General features: G+C 32.7%; 1 protein-coding gene across 5 annotated transcripts in view; it reads left to right on the forward strand.

Moving 5' to 3' along the window:
* The first annotated feature begins 231 nt into the window (after positions 1 to 231).
* Positions 232 to 26,461, forward strand: part of LOC132739417 (serine/threonine-protein phosphatase 2A regulatory subunit B'' subunit beta-like) — a 46,228-nt gene continuing 19,998 nt past the window's right edge. The window contains exons 1-4 of one of the 5 annotated variants that reach the window (XM_060727129.1): positions 232 to 345; positions 11,185 to 11,869; positions 24,827 to 25,177; positions 26,170 to 26,273. In XM_060727129.1, coding sequence (XP_060583112.1) covers positions 11,375 to 11,869; positions 24,827 to 25,177; positions 26,170 to 26,273 — 950 coding nt within the window. In that variant the 5' untranslated portion in view covers positions 232 to 345; positions 11,185 to 11,374. Of the gene's footprint in view, positions 448 to 519; positions 539 to 10,447; positions 10,654 to 11,184; positions 11,870 to 24,826; positions 25,178 to 26,169; positions 26,274 to 26,461 lie in introns of those variants that run through there. The other 4 variants (XM_060727125.1, XM_060727126.1, XM_060727127.1 and 1 more) reach the window with 4 other exon arrangements.

Raw genomic sequence — 26,461 nt, forward strand, 5'->3', positions numbered from 1 at the left:
CAATAAGTATTTTATAATTTTACTCATAATAAGGGATAGGCAGTCAGTATTTTCCTATATGCATTACTTTATAATTAAGTTTGCAGATTGTTACCAGTATGTTTATTTCCTATATCTATGATAGAAACTCTGTTCCCCTCTCTCTTAGAGCATACACAATCTGCCATCAGAATATGTTAGGGGTATATACTCTACCTTTACCTCTGTTTCACTAGATGCTTGATCAATTATAAAGGTAACATAAAGGTAACAGTGAGAAAGGTGATTTAGCATTCATAGATTACAACAGTATATATATCTAGGCTCATAGAGGCAGAAGTATTTCGGAAGTTTGAAGAATCTAGTGTAAATATGCGCCATAATCTCTGTAAAAAAAATCGGATTAACTAAGCCAAGTTGTTTTGGAATTTGAAAGATTCAAGGAATGTTCTTTAAATTTGTGTACTAGTGAGTTAAGGTTTGAAGCTGTGCACTTTTATAGTTGGATATAATTTTTGTATATATGAAAGGATGTTCTCTCAGGAATATAAGTTTTAAGGTGTGATAAGAATTTTATGTGTGTGTGTGATTTGTTGCTTCTGTCAAGGTCAGTTGCAAATGTTGGTTTCTGAATATTCATGAAAAAATATCGTAGTTGTAAATTTATTGCCTAGGAATTCTGTGGAGGTTGTTGTAATTTTGTTCAAATAATGTCTTTGCTTATCATGTATGGCCAGAAGATGTATGCACTTTTTGAATGAAAAATTTCAACTATATTTATGTATATTGATATCTGAAGAAGAACTTAGGAGCTCTTAGAATGCTTAAGGTTTTAAAATGGTCTAAGTTCCAAAATATTGGAAGTTTTATTTATATTTCATGAGTCAAGTTTGAGGTATTGGATACTTGGATAAGCCTTAATATTAAAACTTTAACTTGTCAATTCAAAATGATTCTTTTCTGTATTAATGGTATATATATATATTGATATACATTTGTTATAAACTATTTTTGCTGTACATCAGGTGTTGAATGATTTAAACATGTATATTACATCCGGCTAATTGTAAGTTATTGTTTATAGTTTATGTTAGGCAAAACCTTTCCAAGAACTTGACTGTTAGCCATTGTTTATATTGGAGATACAGATCTGGTTTCTGGCAACCTTTCCCTATATTGACTTTGGAGAAGTTTTTAACATTATAAATTTAATACTTACATTATGTGTTGTGCTAGGGAAAGGTTTTACTTTGCTATCAACAATGCAGGTTTGTTTATAGGTAGAGAAAACTTTGAAGAGATTGCACTGTGCCTTGTGCAGTGATGTAAACAATGCTGTAGTTTACCTGAAATTTGATTGGTACCAAATGCCTTTTATAATATTTATTTCATTGTTACTTTGTTACAGCTAATGGGCATATTATTCATATATGGATTGTTTTCAGCTTTAATTGCCACCACCCCTACCTAAGTCACTTCAATCTGTTATTAAGGGCCATTGGCTACTGGTTCTTAAAGCCACACACCCAACCAACACCAGTCTCCCACCCCAGAATACCTTCTGTTTCAAGGTTTCAAACTTAATGACTTAATTGAAGTTCATCAGTCTATAGACGTATTGCAATCTCATTACAATTTTAACATATTGACGTTATGTTTAAGGAAAAAATTTATCCACTTTCCCAGAAAATTTAAGATTGATCATTTATATTTTATTAAGGATGACATCATTTTATACAGTAATCAACTAAATGGCAAAACCTGTTACTTGATTAATATTTGATTCTATGTTGCATTTCAAATTCCGGCTGAATACCGCCAAAGTCAAACTACTTTCTATAATCATTTTCTGTTTGTAACAATTATTAGTTTCTGAAAGTATTGGTTACATAGCAGCGCCCACATACATTGATACTATGAATTAAACCTCTGACAAGTGGATTAGATAATCTGTTCTTTGGGTCAGTTGTTTGTTGAATTCTGTTTAATTGTAATCATATTAAGGTAATCTACTGTCTCTGGTTTTTACTATATCAAAACTTTCAACATTCTAGCATTACCTGTTAGACACAATGGAATATACATCATTGATTTAAGTGATTTAAGTGTTTTTTTGTCTTTCAAAAAAATAAAATTCAGCACCCATTTTAATCTCTTTCAGCATTACCAGTAAGACACTGTGGAATAATAACCATTGTGGTGCATTATTTCTTGTTACATTTATCGTTATTGGTTAGACATGGTGGAATACATAGTGTTCATGGCATTTAATTCCTTGTTTCATTAAGCATTACCAGTTAGACACAGTGGAATACATTATAGTATTCATGGTGTTTTATTCCTGGTTTCATTCTGCATTACCAGTTAGACACAGTGGAGAACATGGCGTATCATATCTTAAGGAGATTAAAGTGTCTTGTCTTCTTGCAAATTTAAACTTTTAACAACACAGCTGATTATTGGCATTCCTTGGGGATCATCAAGTCTTGTATAGTTTTCTTATATAAGTATATTTTCACACATTAGGATTTCTAAAAGATTTAAGTTAATCCGGATTTAGAAAGTTTAGATTGGCTGGACGGCTCCTTGCTGTTACGTGTCACTCCGATTTTTATGATAGATTTTTCACGATTGATTTATAGATTACCTGATTGATCTTTGAGATAAATTTTTATTAACGATTAATATCTTGATATGGTACTTGAGAGAAGGTTTAGAATTTTGACATGATACTGCTCTCAATGAAAAAAATTGCTGAATGTATTTTTAACCAGGTTTTCCGAAGGAAAAAACTGGTTATTAGATTGAGGTATGTCGGCGGGCGGGCGGACGGGCGGGCGGGCGTAAACAATTTCTTCTGTGCGCAACTCCTCCTACATTTCTCAACGGATTTTGACCAAACTTTCACAGAAGCTTTGTCATCAAGTGCCCTGGCGCATATTGTCGGGGTTTTGCGATTAGATAATATTTGACCTAATTATGGCCCTTTGTTTTTTTTCCTTATATAAAATATATAGTGAACAATTTCTTCTGTGCGCAACTCCTCCTACATTTCTCAACGGATTTTGACCAAACTTTCTCAGAAGCTTTGTCATCAAGTGCCCTGACACATACTGCCAGGGTTTTTGCGATTGGTATATATTTGACCTAATTATGGCCCTTTGTTTTTTTTTCCTTATATAGAATATATAGTGAACAATTTCTTCTGTGCGCAACTCCTCCTACATTTCTCAACGGATTTTGACCAAACTTTCACAGAAGCTTTGTCATCAAGTGCCCTGGCGCATATTGCCAGGGTTTTGCGATTAGATAATATTTGACCTAATTATGGCCCTTTGTTTTTTTTCCTTATATAAAATATATAGTGAACAATTTCTTCTGTGCGCAACTCCTCCTACATTTCTCAACGGATTTTGACCAAACTTTCTCAGAAGCTTTGTCATCAAGTGCCCTGACACATATTGCCAGGGTTTTGCGATTGGTATATATTTGACCTAATTATGGCCCTTTGTTTTTTTTCCTTATATAGAATATATAGTGAACAATTTCTTCTGTGCGCAACTCCTCATACATTTCTCAACGAATTTTGACCAAACTTTCTTAGAAGCTTTGTTATCAAGTGCCTGGCACATATTGTCGGGGTTTTGTGATTGGATAATATTTGACCGAATTATGGCCCTTTGTATATTTTTTCCTTATACAGAATATATCGTGAACAATTTCTACAGTGCTCAACTTCTCCTACATTTCTCAATGGATTTTGACCAAACTTTCACAGAAGCTTTGTCATCAAGTGCCCTGGCGCTCACTAAATTCCCATGTTTCTTCCAAGACATCATTCAAGTATTTTTTTAAAATTGTGAACATACTTTTCTTGATATCGCACAAAACACCACACGCCAATATTGTTGACAAAAGAAAATGACAAGAGACGCAAAAATGCAAAAATTAAGCAAAAATAAAGTACTGTTTACCTTTCTAAAACATTTGGGAAAATAAGGCGAATAGACAACATAAAATTTCTCAATCTTTTTTGTTTGAGGAATATTAAAAAAGCCATAATTCCTCCTAAAAGTTCAATTAAAAACAAATGCCCCTTCATGACAAAGCTTCTGTGAAATATTTTGCTGAAAACCTGGTTGCATCGCATTGCGATGTTCCTTGTTTCAAAGTTAGAATTAAAAAAAAATAAAATTTGTAATGTACTGTATTTCGAACTGGTAAGATTTTTGTGGAAAACATGTAAAATTAGTAACAGTATGGTAATATAATGTGAAAGACTTAAAAGAAGAGTTATATCTGAATATTTGTTACTATTTTATGGTCTGACCTGATGGAGTAGCTATATATAAATCCTGAACATTAGCTCTCAACATTCCATTGTTGTAATTGGTACCTCCCACACATGTTTGTTCCATCTTTTGATTACTATATAATAAAAAATTCTGTGGTTATGTAAGTGCTTTTATGGAAGAAATCATTAATAATTCTACTTGCTGCATATTGTAGTGGAGAAAGGGACTAAAAAAGGATTTTTTTCGCGAGTTTTCATTCTAGACATATAGGCGGTATTATAACTGTTCAGTAGAATTTCTTTATATGAAAACTCCAAGGCCATAATGGTTTTTAGCTCACCTGAGCATATGCTCAGGGTGAGCTATTAGGATCACTCTTCGTCCGTCGTCTGTCGTCCGGTGTCCGTCGTACGTCGTCCGTTGTCCGTTCACACTTTTCAAATGACATCTCCTCTGAAACCATAAGGCAGATCATAATGAAACTTCACGGGAATGTTCCTTGTGTGAAGCCTTAACAAAGTTGTTCAAAGAATTCCATTCCATGCAGAACTCTGGTTGCCATGGCAACCAAAAGAAAAAACTTTAAACATCTTCTTCTAGAAAACCCAAAGAGCTAGAGCTTAGATATTTGGTATGAAACATCTTCTAGTGAGTGTCTACCAAGATTGTTCAAATAAAAGCCCTGGGGTCAAAATTGGCCCCGCCCCAGGGGGTCATTGATTTTCCCTATATGCATATAGTAAAAACTTAAAAAAATCTTCTTTTAAAGAACCCAAAGAGCTAGACCAAAGATATTAAGCATGAAACATCTTCTTATGAGTGTCTACCAAGATTGTTCAAATAAAAGTCCTGGGGTCAAAATTGACCCCGCCCCAGGGAGTCATTGATTTTCCCTATATGCATATAGTAAAAACTTCAAAAAATCTTCTTTTAAAGAACCAAAAGAGCTAGACCTAAGATATTAAGCATGAAACATCTTATAATAAGTGTCTACCAAGATTGTTCAAATAAAAGCCCTGGGGTCAAAATTGGCCCCGCTCCAGGGGGTCATTGATTTTTCCTATATGCATATAGTAAAAATTTTAAAAAATCTTCTTTTAAAGAACCCAAAGAGCTAGAGCTAAGATATTAAGCATGAAACATGTTCTAATAAGTGTCTACCAATATTGTTCAAATAAAAGCCCTGGGGTCAAAATTGGCCCTGCCCCAGGGGGTCATTGATTTTCCCTATATGCATATAGTAAAAACTTAAAAAAATCTTCTTCTAAAAAACCCAAAGAGTTAGAGCTTAGATATTTGGCGTAAAACATGTTCTAATGGATGTCTACCAAGTTTGTTCAAATAAAAGCCCTGGGGTCAAAATTGGCCCAGCCCCAGGGGGTCATTGATTTTCCCTATATGCATATAGTAAAAACTTAAAAAAATCTTCTCTTAAAGAACCCAAAGAGCTAGAGCTAAGATATTAAGCATGAAACATCTTCTAATGGGTGTCTTCCAAGTTTGTTCAAATAAAAGCCCTTTGGTTTAAACTGGCCCGGCCCTGGGGGCCTATGTTCAGGTGAGCGACCCCAGGGCCATCATGGCCCTCTTGTTGTTGTTGTTTTCTTTGCAATATTATCTGCATTGAATAAATGACTGTGTGGTGAATAATTAAACAGAAAAAATGAAATACATCCTACATATACTATATACTTCAGATTACACTTGTACAGTCAGCTTGTTAGAAAAAAAACCGACTCAGGAAATAATAATTTCAAATGAATTGCACTTTCCGATGTAACTATATGCCAGTTTGTGATAAGCTACTCTTCCGCTGTTTTTTAGCTACTGTTTTTTTTTACTTTGTGTATTTTGATATTGAAGTGGACTAAAGGATTAATGTAAGGTTTCGATGCTAAGGTATATAGGAAATGAGTAACGTTTGTGTTGGTTCAAGGTTAATGTGTGATAACAATTATCTCATTTAAAATGCTTCAGTTATAGTGAAAATTTTAGGATTTTTTTTCCTTGCAATTGTTCTAACTTAGAATTTAATATATTTAGAAGTGGTTTGATAAAATTTTATATTTGTGCAAGCTGGAATTAAAGCACTGTAGTCTGTTTGTTATATTTTATGATTTACTGTCTTTTGCTTCACTATATAGAACATGGTATAATTGTTATACATTTGTTATTAATAGATATTAAGTAGATAGTTTTCAATGACTGTTCATTAATTGTCTTGTCATCACAGTCATGTTCAAATATACATGTTTAAGTAATGAAATCAGAATCTATCAAATTTATATGGGCAGCTGTAGTGAGAAAAAAGGGAGGTAGAATATTGCTTAATGCTTGCCACAAATTTAACAGTGGTAATGATGCAAGGTGGGTAGTTCAGTTAACTATCATTTGAAGAAAGATAATTGCGTTGTAAAAGGTGCAATTTTAGCCAATTTCAACAAATCTTTATCTTGCTTACTTTGAACAATGCCTTAAAAATAAATAAAGATGATAAAATTGTTTCATAACTACCACTATATAAAGCCAATTATCATACTGTGCTGGAGATACATGTAGTTATGAAAACATTGTACCAATTTTGGTTTGTTTTTATGGTGCAGAGTTTCTGAGATTTTCCTTTGAAAAAAAGCTTGAATTTTACTTCATTCATGGGTGGAGTGGATTGTTCACATTGCTTATTGGCTTGATTGATTATTATTTTGTTTTAATAGCTTGTAATATAAAAGCGAATCTGATATATAAAATGTTGATTACTTTAATGTTAATTTGAATGTTTAATATAATTTAGCCATAAAATATAATAAAAGTAATTTCAAAATGAAATTTCTAAAATTGAACAGCCAACAATCAACATAATCATTATTAAAGTGGTCAAACTTCACGGAAGTGCCTGCTGGCAAGGCTCCACTGGTGGCATAGACAGGTCATTATTACACATATTAACAGGAAGTTATTCCTTGTCCGCCCTACATATAATGAGATTGTTTTTATCATGGTTTGAAATAAGCTGTCACTGAATTTTACTGGGAAAATCAGTAAGTTGATGTAAATTTACAATGATGATACAGTGACTTGCATAAGTGTCAGTAGTGTAAAATCAAGCCAGCCTGCTCTCTCACACGAACTGACCAGACTCCACACTGTCAGTAGCAATATTTTAGAGTCCTGAAGCATGAAGATATGTCTATTATACAGATTTAGCAGAGCAGTTGGTTAGAAACAAATATGGGTCATTGTTTACATAGCTCATTTCAAATAAGTTGACGAAATTCTACATGAAAGGTCTTTTATTGAGGAACCTATACTGTACTTTTGATTATTATTATGATTATTTCTAAAAGTATGTCTTTTTATGCCCCCACAAAGTGGAGGGCATATAGCATTGCACTTGTCCGTACGTCTGTCCGTCCGTACGTCCCAAAATCTTGTGAACGCAACTCCTCTTAAACCGGATGGCAGATTTTGCTTAAACTTCCAGGGATGAACAACCTTCATGTGTAGATGGTAGTTAAGGAAGGAATTTTCGCTGCGACCAGATTTAACAGAATTATGGCCCTTTGTTGATTTTTTCACTATATACGTGTAGACAGTGAATGTATATAAAAAAAATTAGATCGCGATCCACGATCTCTGGGCTTACGAATATTAAAACTCAAATCTTCATTTTGATTCGTGATTATCCGAGTACTCGGATACTCGCCCCAGCCCTAATTGTGAACCATGTTAAGGAGCATGTCTGAAATTCATACAGTGTTAATATCTAGACCGACACAAGTTCAAAGGTCGGTAGGATGATAATCAAACAAATTACATAGCAACCTGATTTGACATGAAACCATACATTACACAACAACATCTGTTTTAACAGTTTGAAAAAAATGAGGTGCTTTCATAAAAAACAACACTTTTGCTGTGGCTGATTAGATACACCTGTGTAGGGGCATGATAAAAAAAACCTTCCAAATTTTCATACTAGTAATCAAGGTAAAATCTTATGTTATAAAGTGAGGAAATTTCGTATCAAAGAGTATTTCCAATGTGTAGGCAACATTTTCTACTCCTGCATCTAGTTCTCTTGAATTTACACATAATTATGAGCAGATGAGTGGAATTTTCAATCTCTGATTGTATTTTGTATACATGTGTATGATTTTTTTTTTAGTCATATGTCGCATAAAAGGGTCACATGATAATATCTATCTGTGCGAGTGTTTTTAAGTTGCTGAGACACTTGTAATTTTTATTGCTATCAAGGTTAGCTTCGTTGGTACCATTCGGCGCAATGTTATGGATATTTAAATTGTTTCATCAGGTACTTAAAAAGCAGCCCAGTTTACTTACAGGAGATGGGTCAAAGATGCCCACCCTTACTTTGAAATAATGGATACAAAAGCATCTAAAGTCTTGATCACTATATCAGTGAAACAAGCCTACCTTCAAAGCATCAGACTTATAACCATGATTTATAAGAGAACAAAAAATGAAAGTAACAACGTCAATATAAAATCTTCAGTCATAATATTTGCCATTTTATTATGAATAAACATATTTCTCTTTCCATCTTATTAGAATAAATAGGGATCAGAAAGTTTGCTTAACATTATACAACTGTAGGTGGTAAAATGTTGCTGCATTCCTAAATGATTGTCGTCTGCAGCTGAACACTACAGATGAAGCAACCTCAAACACTTCACCTACTTTATGTAAAAAAGTGTTCAGGTTATGGGTTTGTGATATACTTTGGCTAGGATAGGATTTGTAATTTCAGATTATACAATGGGGATAGGATGAGGGTGTGAATGAAGCCAGCATCTTAAGTATATTATATATTTTAGGTGTTGAAAGCAGTTGACTCTTAAATAGTAAGAGTTTAGGGTTAAACTTTTTTGTATTATAAAATATGGTTGAAAATGAAAGTTTCCAAAACGTTTTTCTGGAAATCATTAAAGAGCCACGTCATGACAAAAACAACATAGTGCGTTTGCGACCAGCATGGATCCAGATCAGCGTGCGCATCCACGCAGTCTGATCAGGATTCATGCTGTTTGCTTACCAACCCTATAACAAGTAGAGAAACTGATGGCGAACAGCATGGATCCTGATCAGACTGCGCGGATGCGCAGGCTGGTCTGGCATCATGCTGGTCGCAAACGCACTATGTTGGTTTTTGTTGTGGCGCGACTCATTTCTTATTTACAAAATAATATGTTAATTAATAGTAAATGAAATGCTATTGTTCAATATAGAGACTGATGAAAAAAAATATTGCAATGTGCCGATAATGCCAAAGACAATTCTATTACGGAATTTCACAATTTTATGGTAAAGTTGTTTTTTTATTATGCAGGGGATATTAACCTGTATGTATTTCCATAGCAACTATCTATCTGAGACAGGGGGATTTATTTTTTTTTTCACAATTTTCATCCTATGATGTAAGATGCACCTTTTAATTTTTCATGTCAATAGAATTTGATTAATAGGTTAAGTTAGTAAATCTTTTCTTGAAATTATCTTGGTTTAATCTTGTTATTTTTACCACTAACATTTCCAGTGGAGGTGTGAGTTGAGTTGAAGGTCCTGTAAATATACTGCTAGTTTTGAACTGCATGTATAAATTGCTACATTCTTTGAATATTTTTAATACATGTGTGTCTGTGGTTAACTTTCATATTGAAAATAAGTATTAGTCACGTCTCGATTATTAAACAAACTCCAAGTGTGCATTTGGAATGTGATATCAAATAATTAATCCAGGACCCCTTTTATGATTTATCTGTATGGAAAAAAGTGGTTTTGAAAAAAGAGTTGGCTTTCAAAAAGATGATTTTCATGGTTTAATCAGTGGTTAGAAATGACATATCAGTTTAATGTAAACACGATGTCAAGTTTAGATAATATTCAGTATTGGTTACATTTCAGAAGTATTTTATTTTCTTTTCTTGATGATTTTTTTTCTTCTAGATTACAATATTTATATACTTTATTATCATGAACAATAGACAAACTGTTACAGTCTTTTCAGTGAATTGGGATTTTTTTTAAGTTGGAAGGATGTATAAGTGTTTAATCATGGTCTGTGGTTTTCAAAATGAGTGGTCCGTTAATTTTTATTTAAGTGGATCAGTTTCTTTTTGATTAAAGGCTGTTGGTGAGAAGATTAACGTTAGTGAAAAGACTGCCCTAGTAAAATAAAATCTTACACTTATATGGAGCGGTATTTTTTTTTCGTACTGGAGTAGTAAAATTAGTTAATAACTCGTGTCACAAAAAGTTTTCGTGCTAGAGTAAATCAGGAATGTAGACGTGTTGATGATTATTTGATTATTTGGCCGGTTCTATTGTATGGAGATTTGGGATTAAGTATTTGTCATAAGTATGCCATGATAATTGACTGGTAAATGATTAATTGATATAAAGCTGTATGTAAAGTAATGGGCATGATCTTGAATGAAATTTACAGTATAAATTAACATTTTGGATGTAAAGTTCAGGAGTTTTATGAAAAAAAATCTTAGATTATCAGTATGTTATCTAGGTTTTAATTTGTTGCCCTGTTGTTTTGTGGATGGAATGTTCATATTTTGTGATATTTATCTAATGCGGTGTAATTGTGTCTTTGTATAGGAATAAATAAACTGTGATTTAAAGATATATATATAAGGAAAATTTGATATTGAAATAATTCAAAAATCTTGCTATTTAAGATTTTGAAATATATCTGAAGTTTATTCAATATTTACTTTAAAAAAGTTTATTCAATATTTACTTTAAAAAATGATTTAATATGGTGTTGATTTGATTGGAATTGGAATTGTTTTGTCAGTTTTTAAATCTCAGTTACCAAATCAAATATGATTTATTGATGGAAATATGTTTAAATAAATAATTGGTCTCCTGCTTACAGTGTCTTCGAGTGGATCGTGGCTGGATTAAATGGATGAATTGATTAAATATTTATGAGAACATATTTAAACATTGATCCGCAGGATTTGACCAGTTCAATGATAGATATATAATGAATGACAACTGTGGGATACATGTGACCGATTTAATTAAATCTTAAAAAGTTTAAATTGAAATTTAATTGGTTCAACATGATGATGAAGGAGGAAGTGCTTTTCGAGTCGCCGCCGGTGAAATTACCGGTCGGTTTTATGAAAAATGGAGTAAAGCTGAAAAATAATATCCGGAATAATGTGAACCATAACAATAATATCGTGAAAATGAGCGAAGTCAGAACTAGTAGTGGTGCTTGTATTAAGTACGTTCACTCAAAGGTAACCCTCTACTATAGTAGCAGGATCGAGCTCAAATGGCGTAGAGCCTTACATCATTGTCAGACATGCGACTACGGAGATGTGTCTGTGAATGGGGTTATGTCCCCTTGTGGTGCTATTCATCGCGGAGTGTGTACTCCAGTGACAATAGAACAGTTAATGTCACCGCAGAAAATGAGCCGGCCTGTTGTACCTCATCCAGGTCGGCACCATCATATGAAATCTGGATCTAGTCATAATGGATTGCCCACCGGCAAACACCATTCTACCTCAAATGTACCTTCTAGTCATTCTTCAAGCCTCTATGTTCAGGTAAAACATTATATGATATTATACATTAAATGATATGCATGCATTGTGTATGTGACAAGGTTAGAGCTTTTTTTAGCAGTGATGATAATAAACAAAAATTCACGAAATATTTCATTGAAATTCAATATTTAGGTAAGGGTTAACCATTACTCAATTTTCATCAAGCATGTCCCAATTTCTCCACTTATTTTAGTTATTATTTATCGTTTCATAATAATAAAATGCACATCGTCTACATAATTGTATGTGTTATGTCATTTACTATGTTCACAATATTTCATCATAATCATTATAAATGAAGTCTTTATCATCTTTCATCTGACATCAGCATCATCACCACCTTCATCATCATTATCAGCATCATCATCATCACCACCATCATCATCATCATCAGCTTCATCATCATCATTCACAGTTGTTATCTTTATCAGTATTACTTTTATTATGCTCCCCGAAAAATTTCGGGGGAGCATATAGTCGGCACCTTGTCCGTCAGGACGTCCGTCCTTCCGTCCGTTGTCTTGTCCGGAGCATAACTTGAAAACCCTGGGAGATAATTTGTTTAGACTTCATACAGTGGTAGAGGGCGTTGAGGGGGAGTGCATTGTCAAAGAACCATAACTCTATTTTGCTCGGTTTTTTAATTATCTCCCCTTATAGAAAAAATCTTGTCTGGGACATAACTAATACTATATGAGATATCAACATGAAACTTTGTAGGTGAATAGATCTCAATGGGTAGATGTGCAGTGCATAAGAACAATAACTCTTTTGTCCTAATTAGTCCCCTACCGGTTTACCGGAGGGGACTTTAGGTTTACCCTCCGTCCGTCTGTCTGTCCGTCAGTCCGTCCGTCCACAAAACTGGATCCCGCGATAACGCAAAAGGTACTGAAAATATTTTAATGAAACTTGACATATGGGTAGATGGCAGTATGGAGATTATGCACGTCTTTTTCTTTTCTTCCTATGTTGAAAATTCTGGTTGCTATGGCAACAAATAGACTGAAAATATGGCAAATTTTACACATAACCTGGATCCCGCGATAACGCAAAAAGTACTGAAAATATTTTTATGAAACTTGATATATGGATAGATGGCAGTATGGAGATTATGCACGTCTTTTTCTTTTCTTCCTATGTTGAAAATTCTGGTTGCTATGGCAACAAATAGACTGAAAATACGGCAAATTTTACACATAACCCGGATCCAGTGATAACACAAAAAGTACTGAAAATATGTTTATGAAACTTGACATATGGGTAGATGGCAGTATGGAAATTATGCACATATTTTTTTATCTTCCTATGTTGAAAATTCTGGTTGCTATGGCAACAAATAGACTGAATTTCAAGATTTCTGATTCTAGTTTTTAAGTTTTTTCACTATAAGTTCTTTATTTCTTAAGGTATTTTCTTCAAACTTTAAATATAAGTTGCTTGTCATCAACCACATCATATGTGACAAGGTTTACAACTCTAGCACAAAATTTATCAGAATTACCTCCCTTGAACTTAAAATTTTCATGAAAAAAACATTGTTTTTTTTAATAACTTCTTTTTCTGAATGTATCTACTTCAAACTTCATATAAATGTTTCTGCGTGTTCAATACTCTAGCAAGACTATTTCCAGAATTATGCCCCTTTTGAACTTAGACTTTTTTTTGAGAAATTGGTAATTTTTACTCCAACTTTTAATCATGATAGGATTTTAAAAATGTTATATTTTGATAACAGGGATGTTTAAAAAATAACTTTAGAGTGTCCTTCAGTCCGTCTGGAGTTATTGCCCTTTGTTTATTTTTACTTTTTGAAGTTGTCCGGGACATAACTCGGAAACCATAAGAGATATCAACAAGAAACTTTGTAGGTTGATAGATCACATTGATTAGAAGTGCAGTGCAAAAAACAGTAACTCTGCCTTGCCTAATTTTGAAATTAATGCACTTTGAACTTTTTCCAGGGACATAACTCTGAAACTACAAGAGGTGTACTTTCCTGTGTCCAAAACCTATTCGGGGAGCATCACCCGGCTCAAACCGGGCTCTTGTTGTAATTATTACTTTCAATACAGTGTTCATCATCAAAATCTTACATCACGCAAACGTAATAATGATTAAGGTAATCATCATCATCATCATCATCATCATCATCATCAGGATTGTTGCTACTATCTTCATTATCATTTGTTTATCAAAACTGTTATTTTCATTATTGTTTTTATTTCAACATCATTTTCATCATCATCATCATCATTTATCATCATCATATCATCATTACTTTTATTATGTTCTATGTGTTATTTCAGAACATAGCTTCAGGGCCAAAAAACCCTTCTTTGTAGAGGCCGAATATAGGCTGCTTCCCCAACCAAACTAGCCACTTTTTTTCCCCAGTCTGGTCCTCAAAATTCCCCAGTCTTTTGAAATTTCCCATAGAATTTAGAACAAAATTAAATGATGGTGTTGAATTAAGGTCTTTTACTGCCTTATTAGTATTTCCCAGTGCTTTTTGCTTTTCTATTTTGAAGAACTTGTTAAAAGTTTGTGTTAAATTTGAGACCCCTTTTCCAAAAGTATGCCAAAATCACGCATATTTTCCCCCAAGAAAAAGGCTGAGGCCCTTTCCCCAAAAGTGGTGTTTTGGCCCTGAGCTTAATGAACATTATCTTGTTTACATGACAAAATCAAAATGATTTAGTTTTCATGTTAAAATAATTTATGACTTAGAAACAGTATAAGTATTATAATATGATTTACATCTCAGAATAGCACATGAACTGCGGCTTCACGGTTGAAATATAAACCATGAAGTGTCAAAAATGGTCAGATATATCATTTCTAACGCAATAAAGACGTCTTTTAGGCGTTTAATTTCAATTTTATACATGCATGAAATTTTAAGGCACACATAAGTATAGATGAATGAGAATGTGGTATTTCGATTTCGATTTTCAAACGTTCATGAAAGGTATACAAGTGCAAATGAAGACATTTCGTATTCTGTAACAACGTTTTACAATCAGTATAATTGTTGTTATTTACTTAGATATAGCGATTACTTGTGTCACTGTGCAGTATTGTATTCGTAATGATACAGAAAAAAATACGCGTACAATGACGTGTCAGTCCTAAGTTTCACTTTAGTACAATAAACTACATTGACATTTAAATTTAATGCAAAGTTTAAAAACGTTTCTGCATTTAGATTTGAAAGATTTTTTCTATGGGATAAATTTAATTTGATAATGATATTGAATGGATGATAAAGATGTTTGTAGGATCTTGTCGCCTTCAATAACAAAAATTCTTTTTTTGATTGATTTTTAAAAAAAATAGTTTCCTGTGTATAGAACCCATAGATTTGTTTTGAATATAATTGATGACAAAAGATAAGTCATTGCAAGATTTTAAGTAATTAAGATTTTAATCATAATTCATTTGATGAAAGAGTTATAACTTAAAATAGATTTATAATAACTATTCGACAGCTTTAACCTTGATCTTTTGTAATGTTGAGGAGAAAAAATACTTTATAAGTACATTTGAGCCGCGCCATGACAAAAACAACATAGCCGTTTGCGACCAGCATGGATTCAGACCAGCCTGCGCATCCGCCCAGTCTGATCAGGTTCCATGCTGTTCACTTTCGGACCCTATTACAAGTAGAGAAACTAATAGCGAACATCATAGATCCTGATCAGACTGCACGGATGGGCAGGCTGGTCTGGATCCATGCTGGTGGCAAACCCACTATGTTGGTTTTGTCGTGACGCGGCTCATTTCTGTATTGAATTTTTCGATGTGATAATTCAGTGCATCATTAATTAAAAGTTCATAATAATTGTTGTAAATCATTATGAAAATATATCAAGTACATTAGATCATTGCATAATCTGTATGCTACCAAGTGCAGAGTGAGGAAGAGCACATACCAAATGTAATCTTTGGTTTATACAGAATTTATTTAAGTTTGATTGGGTAGGAAGCTTGGAGCTTACAAACACACTCTGAAATCAGAAAATGGAACCAATTAGTACTGAGAGCAATGAGTACAGTGTATAAAGTTTCTTGCTCAAAGAAACAATGGCAGGCCCCTGACAAGGTTTGATCCCATAGATTACTAGTTGGGACCACTCATTGTAATCTTTGAGTGGTATAGTGCATTCTAAGAGATAATCATCGGAAAGTATGATTTTTAGGCTTTTTTGACAAAAGTAAGAATATTGCATATTTATTTATTTTGGTCATAAATGGACAGTCCTATAATGGTATGAAAATAGGGAGATATATGGTTGGTTATAAAGAATTTCATGGACAAGTGTAATCAAGGCAAACTGCACTTATTCAACCCATCGGTCAAGTTGTGGTCAACTCAGACAACTATTTAGTATTTATAAGTCAAGTATATAATAATTATGATTGTCAATTGCTTAGAATAGTAAATATTTTCATACCAAGTCTCCCTTGATGTGACAGTGTGTATGTTTTTTCGTTTGAAAAAGTATATATAAAAAAAGGAAGTAAGCCTTGGTTTGCACCTATGCATGAGGCTAATTATAGTACATATAAATTGCTTCGTGGTTTATCCGAGGTCAAAAGAGGCATTTCATTACACTTAATCACATATGTTTAGCTTTGACAACTTATATGAAACTCTGAATAAATAAAAAATGTAAAATACTATTTGAGGTGATCAAATTCTGTCTTTAACAGGCTAATGATTGCATACTTGAGACTTCAGAGTCAAGTTACTTCAACCCATTAAACGAACTTTCTCACCAAAAAATTGTGGTCGTATTTCTAATTCAGAAAGGGGTAGTTGTTTTACAGTAGCAAAAGAAAAAAAAAATAAATAAAAATAGGTTGATGAGAGATATTTTAAGACATTTAAAGTAAATTGTAATCTTGTGGTTGTCAGATGTATGCATGACTGACATTCTTGTCTGTTAAATACATGATAGAAGAAAAAGAATGTAACAAAAAAGTTTTAGTTTTTAGGAATGATGATTTTTGTTGAGATTAGGAACTCTATACAATTTAGATACATCATAAATTCATGTAGAAATACTCCTATCTTAAAAATTTTGATTTTAATCAGATTTTTTTCATCATTTATAATAGTTGTAATTTATACCCAACACTGATACCAGGGTTTGGAAAAAAAATGTGTTTCAAATTGTTACACTTAGGAAAAGGCTTGGTAGGAAAAATATACAATCAAACTTGTTTTGCAGACCACCTTCTAATACATATCACCCTGTAGATAAAGGCCACTCTTATAAAACCTTTTATTGATAAAGCGTAACAAAGTAACCTCCAAATGAAGACCACTTGTCTGGTAAGGCCATGTTTGGTCTTCCCCTTGAATGGCTTCTTTTACAGGTTTAACTGTATATAGCATTAAATAGATATGGGGAAAAAATCTTTTTGTCAATACAGTTACTACTGTTAATAGTCAGTGAAATACTGTATAATGTTGTCAGCCAGAGAAATACATATATCAGGTTTAAAAAAAAAAATTTTTACATAATATTATATTGATATAGAATTATGACCCTTTAAGATTTAGATGAATGAATTAAAAATGATGCATTGAAAAATTATAATAATATAATATTATAAAAACATATTAAGATAAAAGATCAGATAGAGTCTGACAGACCATTATGAATGTGCTTCATCATTGATCAATGTTTATATCACTGACATGTGAAAATATCTTCAACCTAATGGCCTGTACTGTTGTTTCTCCCCTCAGGGCCTGGATTGTGCATATCTAAAAACAATTTATGGCTAGCAAGATAATATTTTTATAGGCAAAAAAATAGGGGAAAAGAATGTTACATTTTTGTAAAATTTATGAACTTTGGATAAAGCTGCTTCTTTGCACAGTAAAACTGTTGCATGGAAAAGGTCACAGAAGTCTAAGTAATGGGAGTACTTATAAATTGCCTGTTACCAGTAACTTTTGTTCCCCTCCGAGCCCCTGAACCCCCCGACCCCTCCTCCGACCCCAGACTTCAATCCCAGTAGCACCTAAAAGATAATGTTAAAGAGTCAAATAATTAATAGGATCGTTAATTTAATAACTTTGATATTAAGTGAGGCTCAGCTTTTTTCTTTGCCGTTATAGTTTTAAAGTATTTCACATTAAAAAGTTTGTAATTGTGCAATATGCAATATATGTATATCAAAATGCAAACTTTTATTTTATACCTTTGGATTTATTTACCAAGATCATTGAAATTTGGTAAAATGGTAAAAATAAGTAATGAATTCTGATTTATTGCCCAGATTATGGGAAAAATACTATTTGCCTGCATGTAATTTTTTTGTATTACTGGAAAGGAAAAACAAATCTTATTTAAAAAAAACAACAACAAACAAATAATAAAACACTTTTTAGAAGCGAAAAAGATTGCTTTGACATCAGTATAAATAGTTTGTTAAATTGTCATATTGAAACTGATAGGTAAGATAGCCCCTTAAGCAATGCGAAAATAAAATAAAAATTTAGGTCAAGCTATTTAACAAGGGTTAAATTACCTGTCACAATAACTGTGTAAATACTTAGCCTATAATTTCAAATACTATTTATCTAAAGTACATATAGTATTTAAATTAATAAAATTAAACAAACATTGGATTTATTTTGTGCAATGTCATTTCTTTATTCAAATCAAAATTGTTGTTTTTGCAGTATGTATTTGTGTAAGAGGTCTGAATTAATATTTAATTTGAAATGTCATGCCTTAAATTTCAACCGAATTTTTTGTGGACTTTCCAAGCTTTGAATTTGGAAGAGTCCATTCAAAGTTTAAGGAATTTCAATATCTAAATACAGAAATCAAGCAGTCATCGAATTAAGCACTTGCCTGATGGCCCATGGCCAGTGAAAATTAGTTTGGGCCAGTGTAGATTTTTAGAAAATTTAGTTAAATATATTTGGGCCAGTAAATTCAAAATCTTAAATTCAATGATGGATAAAGCTATCAGCAGTATAGAGTTTGATAAGACAGCACAGATTTGCTGACTTTATACAGGTGGCAAAGGCTGATGACTGTCAAGTTAAAGGTTAAAGTACTAATACTGTTTCTGTATCTCAATTGTAAATTGTTCTTGGATCCTATCAATTGGTCCCTTTAAGTATACAATATTTGTTTCTTGTCTTTGTTTCAATTCCAATTGTTCTTGGATCTTCTACTTTTAAGTTTAGTGATTAATATAGCTGATTTTCACATGTTCCATAAAGAAAAGTACTATATTAACCCTATATTGTACTGGAGTGATTTGGAGGACAACAATATGCTGCCCACTTACATAAACCCTACTTGAGATTATAAGAATAAACTAAAAAGCCTCTTTTTAAGGGCTTACTTGTATTTTTATAAGAAAAAACAATGCTAATGATTATATGATTCTTAACTTTTATATGAACAGAATTTACCACTTCAAAGTTTGTGTCCTTTTCATTTCTCAATCACATGACAGGAAATACTAGTATTAATGGAATAAGAATGGCAGTATAGCCTTAAAGAAGATTCTCAATATTCCCTACAGTTTCCTTCTAGGAATCAGTTGATTGATGTGCTTCAGTGTTGCAAGTATTTCTTTATTTTCAATCATCTTTTAATAACATTTTAACACATTAATGGCAATCCACTGTTTCTTTAAGTAAAGAGGCTGAAAGGTTCTAAGATAAAAGAGGCCATTATCAATGTTTTGAATTAAGCTTTGAATTCTTTTCAATTACAGAAATACATGTCTACTGACTTATGATAAATTTTTCATATCATTCTTACAATATTTTTTTAAGTCAGTTGAAATGTTAAGTAAAAAAATGGTTGGGCGTGTATGCTATTCTCTTAAAATAATATTCTCTTAATATAATATCAACTATGGTATAAGATGTAAAGACACAAAGCTATAAAAGTAAGAAGTTATGACCAGATTAAAACAAACAGTCTGACACATAGACTCAGGTTTTTATCTTAATTGTTAATGTTAAACTAAAGTAAGAATGCAGCTTATCTGAGGCAGGCACTTACATAAGTAAACATTACAGGTACCAAAAAGTCGTACCTGAGACAAGAGAAAAAGTGCAGGTGTTTTTTGGGGGGCGAAAAGTTTCTATTTTTGGTACAGGAATTTGTTTTATTGATGTAATTGGTGTATTTTTTATGTAATAAGACCTGTATGTTGCATTTGTGTTGTTAGTATGTTGGTTCGTTCAGGGTTTTAATTAGCATATGTTTGTAGTTTTAAAAAAAGGTATTTCATCACAATTATCAACAGTGTCGATAAGAATCATTAAAACTATCATCAAAGACTGTCATAATCATCACAACATGATTGCCACTATCCACCATCATAATCATCATAACATGATTGCCACTGACCATCATCACAACATGATTGCCACTATCCACCATCATCACAACATGATTGCCACTATCCACCATCATAATCATCATAACATGATTGCCACTGACCATCATCACAACATGATTGCCACTGACCATCATCACAACATGATTGCCACTATCCACCATCATCACAACATGATTGCCACTGAGCATCATCACAACATGATTGCCACTATCCACTATCATCACCACCACAACATGATTGCCACTAACCATCATCACAACATGATTGCCACTGAGCATCATCACAACATGATTGCCACTATCCACTATCATCATCACCACCACAACATGATAGCCACTGAGCATCATCACAACATATAGCCACTGAGCATCATCACAACATGATAGCCACTGAGCATCATCACAACATGATTGCCACTGACCATCATCACAACATGATTGACACTGAGCATCATCACATGATTGCCACTATCCACTATCATCATCATCACAACATGATGGCCACTGAGCATCATCACAACATGATTGCCACTATCCACTATCATCATCATCACAACATGATTGACACTGAGCATCATCACATGATTGCCACTATCCACTATCATCATCATCACAACATGATTGCCACTATCCACCATCATCATCACCACCACAACATGATTGCCACTAACCATCATCACAACATGATGGCCACTGAGCATCATCACAACATGATTGCCACTATCCATCTTCATCATCATCACAACATGATAGCCACTGAGCATCATCACAACATGATGGCCACTATCCACCATCATCACAACATGATTGCCACTTTCCACCATCATCACAACATGATTGCCACAGACCATCATCACAACATGATTGCCACTATCCACCATCATCATCATCACAGCTTGATTGCCACTGAGCATCATCACAACATGATTGCCACTATTCACCATCATCACAACATGATTGCAACTATCCACCATCATCATCATCACAACAACATGATTGCCAATAACCATCAACATCACCACATGAATGTCTTTGATCATCATCATCATCATTACATGATTGTCATCATCATCACAACAACATGATTGCCACTGACCATCAACATCATCACAACTTGATTGCCAGTGATCATAAACATCACCACATGAATGTCTTTGATCATCATCATCATCATCATCATCATTACATGATTTTCATCATCATCATCATCATCAACACATGATTGCAACTGATCATAATCATCACTAATCATCACCATCATCTTCTTCATCACAACATGATTGTCACTGTTCATCATCATCATGGTGGTCATTTCCATAGTCTGAATTTTGCTTCAGTCTTACTGCTGAAATGTCTACTTTCTTGGAATTGCATTCATAATGTATTTATGTGATAGCATAACATAAAAATTCTGTTTTGTGATGTTCGATAACAAGGTATATAGATGGCTTTTATAAGTTAGATATGATACAATAATACAGTTTCATAATGTGCAATAACTGAAGGTATGGTTATAGAAATTACATAGGAACATTCTGTTAGATATAAATCCACCTTAATTCTGTTACCTTCACCACATATGATAGTTATTACAGAATGGAGAATGTTTTTCATACCTCTTAATGAGTATTCATGATTGTATGACTGCAGTTATTGTTTTTCTTGATGTGTAGGTAGAAACGGTAAGGCCCGGGGAAAAATATGTCTGTTTATTGTGTCTTGTCTGAAAACCAGTAATTGGTCAGTTGAATGGCTTATAATTCTGATGTGTATGCTGTAAAATGTTGCGGTTGGTATTGACAGAATTAGTTAGAATCTTATTCTACTTAATTTCTTAAATTTTCGTATTCAGCTCCCATTTTTAGAACACTTCATTATCTGTTTTTGGTGATTTCACAAATTAGAAATTTCAAAGTTATTCAACCAGCAATTAAAGCTTGGTTAGGCCTCACCAATATGCAGGGCTTTAGCTGCTCTTGCTCTCTACTTAGTGGCAAAGGTTTATCGCTTACGGTCCAAGGGCGATAACATATTTAAATCTACAGGCTGAAAATACAACAGATTTTAACCGCATTTCAACCAATGATATGGATCGCCATTCTGTTAATAATAAAAACTCTGAGGGTAAGGGTTAAGGATTGGTAGAAAGGCATGAAACATACATTGTTTTTGGCCTTCTGTTATAACATGTGTATATACTTAGATGAGTTTGGAGGAGTACCTGCCCTAGACAATGTAATGCTGGAAACTAGTGCAGGTACTGCAAATATTGACGTGAGATATTGGTAGAATTTCTTACCAGAAAATACCTGATGGAACTGGTTAAACTTATGAGTTTAGAGAGATCATCTTTAAGTGTGTCAGTGAACTTGAGAATGTTTATGCATATTTTTAATACTTCTTGTTTTATTCATTATGCCAAACAAATTTAAACAGATGATTTCATACATTGCAACCAAGACAAAATGGTATGATACCATGAAATCATCATAGTTTGGTGCCTCATTTACCCAAGTAAAGGTCAAAAAAGAAACCAAGTGGGGATTTTTCATATCACATATTGTTTATTTATTAGTCCCCTACCGGTTTAACCGGAGGGGACTTTAGGTTTACCCTCCGTCTGTCTGTCCGTCTGTCAGTCCGTCCGTCCACAAAACTGGATCCCGCGATAACGCAAAAAGTACTGAAAATATTTTTATGAAACTTGATATATGGATAGATGGCAGTATGGAGATTATGCACGTCTTTTTTTTTTCTTCCTATGTTGAAAATTCTGGTTGCTATGGCAACAAATAGTCTGAAAATATGGCAAATTTAACACATAAACTGGATCCAGTGATAACTCAAAAAGTACTGAAAATATTTTTATGAAACTTGAAATATGGGTAGATGGCAGTCTGGAGGTTATGCACATCTTTTTCTTTTTTTCTTATGTTGAAAATTCTGGTTGCTATGGCAACAAATAGCCTGAATTTCAAGATTTCTGATTTAAATTTTTCAAGATTTTTCACTATATGTTCTTTATTTCTTAAGGTGTTTACTTCAAACTTTAAATATAAGTTTCTGGTCATCAAACCACATCATATGTGACAAGGTTTATAACTCTAGCACAAAAAAATATCAGTATTACCTCCCTTGAACTTAGATTTTTTAGGGGAAAAAATGTTGTCTTTTTTAAATAACTTCTTTATTTCCTAATGTATCTACTTCAAACTTCATATATATGTTTCTTATTATCACTCGACATTTTTGAGAAGGTTAAATACTCTAGCAAGACTATTTCCAGAATTATGTCCCCCTTGAACTTAGATTTTTTTCGAGATACTGGTATTTTCACTCCAACTTCTTCATTCCTTATAGGATTTACTTTAAAATCACACATCGTAATAATATGACAAGGTTGTATAAACATAATTTTCTTACTAAGCATGGAAACTTAACACATTACTGTGATATAGACAAACTTATTTTATTATGTTTTGTGGTCGATATTTTCAAATACAGACTTCATCCTCAAATTCATTATAAATGGCAATACACAGGAGTGTATGACAATTAAAGAACTTTTTGAGAGACCGGTAGGGGACTACTGTATTGCCCGCAATACTATCAAATGCTTGTTTTTTAATACCCCCCCCCCCCCCCCCCCTTCCGCCAACAGAAAGAAAGCGAGAAAAACAAACAGACAAAAGATAAACAAAACAACAAAAAACATTATGATATTTCATTAAAAGATTGGCTTTCATTGTAAATTTTATACTTTATATAAAGAATTTAATTGTACATTTATACATTTATTTTGGTATTTTCTCTCTGACAGGGTTTTTACAGTCTTACAAAGTTTTAAGATAAAAGAAATGTTGAAATGAACTTATCATGTTTTTATATTTAAAAAAAGACACAGATATAGATAAAGATAGCCTATATTTCTAAGATTTTATAATAATACGACAAAATAAAAATTGACCAATTTAAGTATGTAATTGATTTACCAAAATTAATGGTACTAAAAAGATACTAAAAATTTTATTTTCTGAAAAGTGGTCAACAAAAAATTTGAATTCAAAATTACTGGTAAATGGAACCAATTATTGTTATACTGTAAATTGAAAATAATATTCTTTCAATTAATGTAATGATGAATTGTAACCAGTTACTTCTATTCTAGAAAAGAATAATGGATTTAAAAAAAATCCTTTTTGATTTACTTCAGGAGTTTCATGTTGCTACTTGTTATAGTGTTTTCCATTTTGGTGATAAACTATGATTGTAAACACAGTAATGTGTGAAATGCAATAGTTATGACATTTAGTGGTCATTACACAAAATACAGATTTAATGCTGTTAATCTGTCACAGGCAGTAAATCATTGCCAAACTTTTACTGGTTAAAAAATTATTTCCAACCTTTTTTATACTGGTAAACAACAGAAAAACAGTTGACATATAACACTAAATTGGATGATAACTGTTTGTATGGAATAATGACAATTTTATTAAATTTCCATTCGTATATAGATATTTTACATGGTAAACTATCTTACATTGCTTCATTATTTTTTCAGACAATCTCAAATGGAAATGTTTCAAATAATAAAGACAGTGTACTGAAAGATTTACGTGATCGTGATCATGAGAAGGAGAACACGGACATTAACATTCAAAATAACAGTGCTACACACACTTTAGATACTCTTTCCTCCTCCTCAAGGGAGAGTCGGACTAAAAAGAAAGATAACTCTAATAGACAAAGTAAATCTGTGATACCTAATGCAAATATACCAAAATTTCATTTTCCGATGGGTCGTCCGAGTGAGAAGGACGATACGGAGGAAATATTACTACGGGTTTCTCAAGAATTCTCGAAAGTGGAAGGCGGGAAAATATCAAAGCAGCAAATGGCCATCGTTACCAAGGTAATGTACTATTTCAAAGTTTTTGGTAAAATCTACATAATTACATAGATTCATAGAAGTTTTAGTTCACATTGCCAGAGCCAGCTTCCAGGATAACTCACTGTCTGTTCATATTTTATACCTCCGCAAAATGTGGGGAGCATACTATGAGGGTGTTGTGTGTCTATATGTATGTCCCCCCATGTTACTCTTTTCAATTTCTTGAGACAATATAAGCCGAAGCTGGTGAAACTGAAGGGAACATAACCCATGGCCAGTAAATACCTGTTGATTTTGAGATCTTTAGGTCATAGATCATATTCTCTGTGAAACTTACTGTAAAACTCTTGTCCAATCATTAACATGAGAAAAATGATGAAATTATATTATGCTAATCAGTCATCACTTTTTAAAAACATTTCACTTTTGTTTGATTTCATTATATAATAAATAAAATCATAAGCTATAAGACTTTTATCCTATTCTTTTTTCAGTGAAATACTTACTTATTTGTGAAGTAAACAAGTGATATCTCACTGAAACATTTTAAATACATTTTTGATCAGTTGATGTTTGTAAAAAATATAAGAAATAGTTAAGTGAATAAATAAATGGATAAAATTTTCCATGGTATCGGACTATCCTGAAGTCATAAAAACGTAGTAGTATGCAGTTATGCATCATCCTTCTTCTTATATGTCTGCTAATTGACATTCTTCCCATTTAACATTTAAAATACTTATGTTCCTAAAATTCCTATCAGTAATTATTTGAAATTCAGAATTTTGTGTTTTAATAGTTTGTGAAGACTTAAAATTATTTTCATAACTAAACTTTTCACCAGTTGTGTATTATATGGTGTCATTTGGCATCAATTTTGTGAATGTCTGACCAGTATTGGTATAAAAATATGAAATATGTTCTAAATAGTAAACAGTGTGTCAATCTATCTCTGTTATGAGTATGGCTCACCAATTTGAAATATATTATTTATTATTTTTTGTTTATTTTAGGCATGTGGTCTACCTCTCTACTGGAAATGTCCATTGTTTAATGCCAGTGGAGGGAGCAAACAAGGGTTTATTACATATCAAATGTTTTCCTCAATGTGGAAAAGGTGAGTTAAGTTTGAGGTGAACCTTGAATTATTTGATGGTTTCTTGGTAATGCATCATATAAATCTTCTATGTAGTTTGTTAGATTCTTGTATCTTAGTTTGCACACACCAATGTCATAATAAAGTTTGTCTAAATTTCTGCTTGTCTTTTAGCTCATCTTTTCAAAGAAAGTGAGAGCTATAAACTC

This window comes from Ruditapes philippinarum, unplaced genomic scaffold (genome assembly GCF_026571515.1).
Source record: "Ruditapes philippinarum isolate M1 unplaced genomic scaffold, ASM2657151v2 ctg1023_1_1_1_1, whole genome shotgun sequence".
NCBI lineage: Eukaryota > Metazoa > Mollusca > Bivalvia > Venerida > Veneridae > Ruditapes > Ruditapes philippinarum.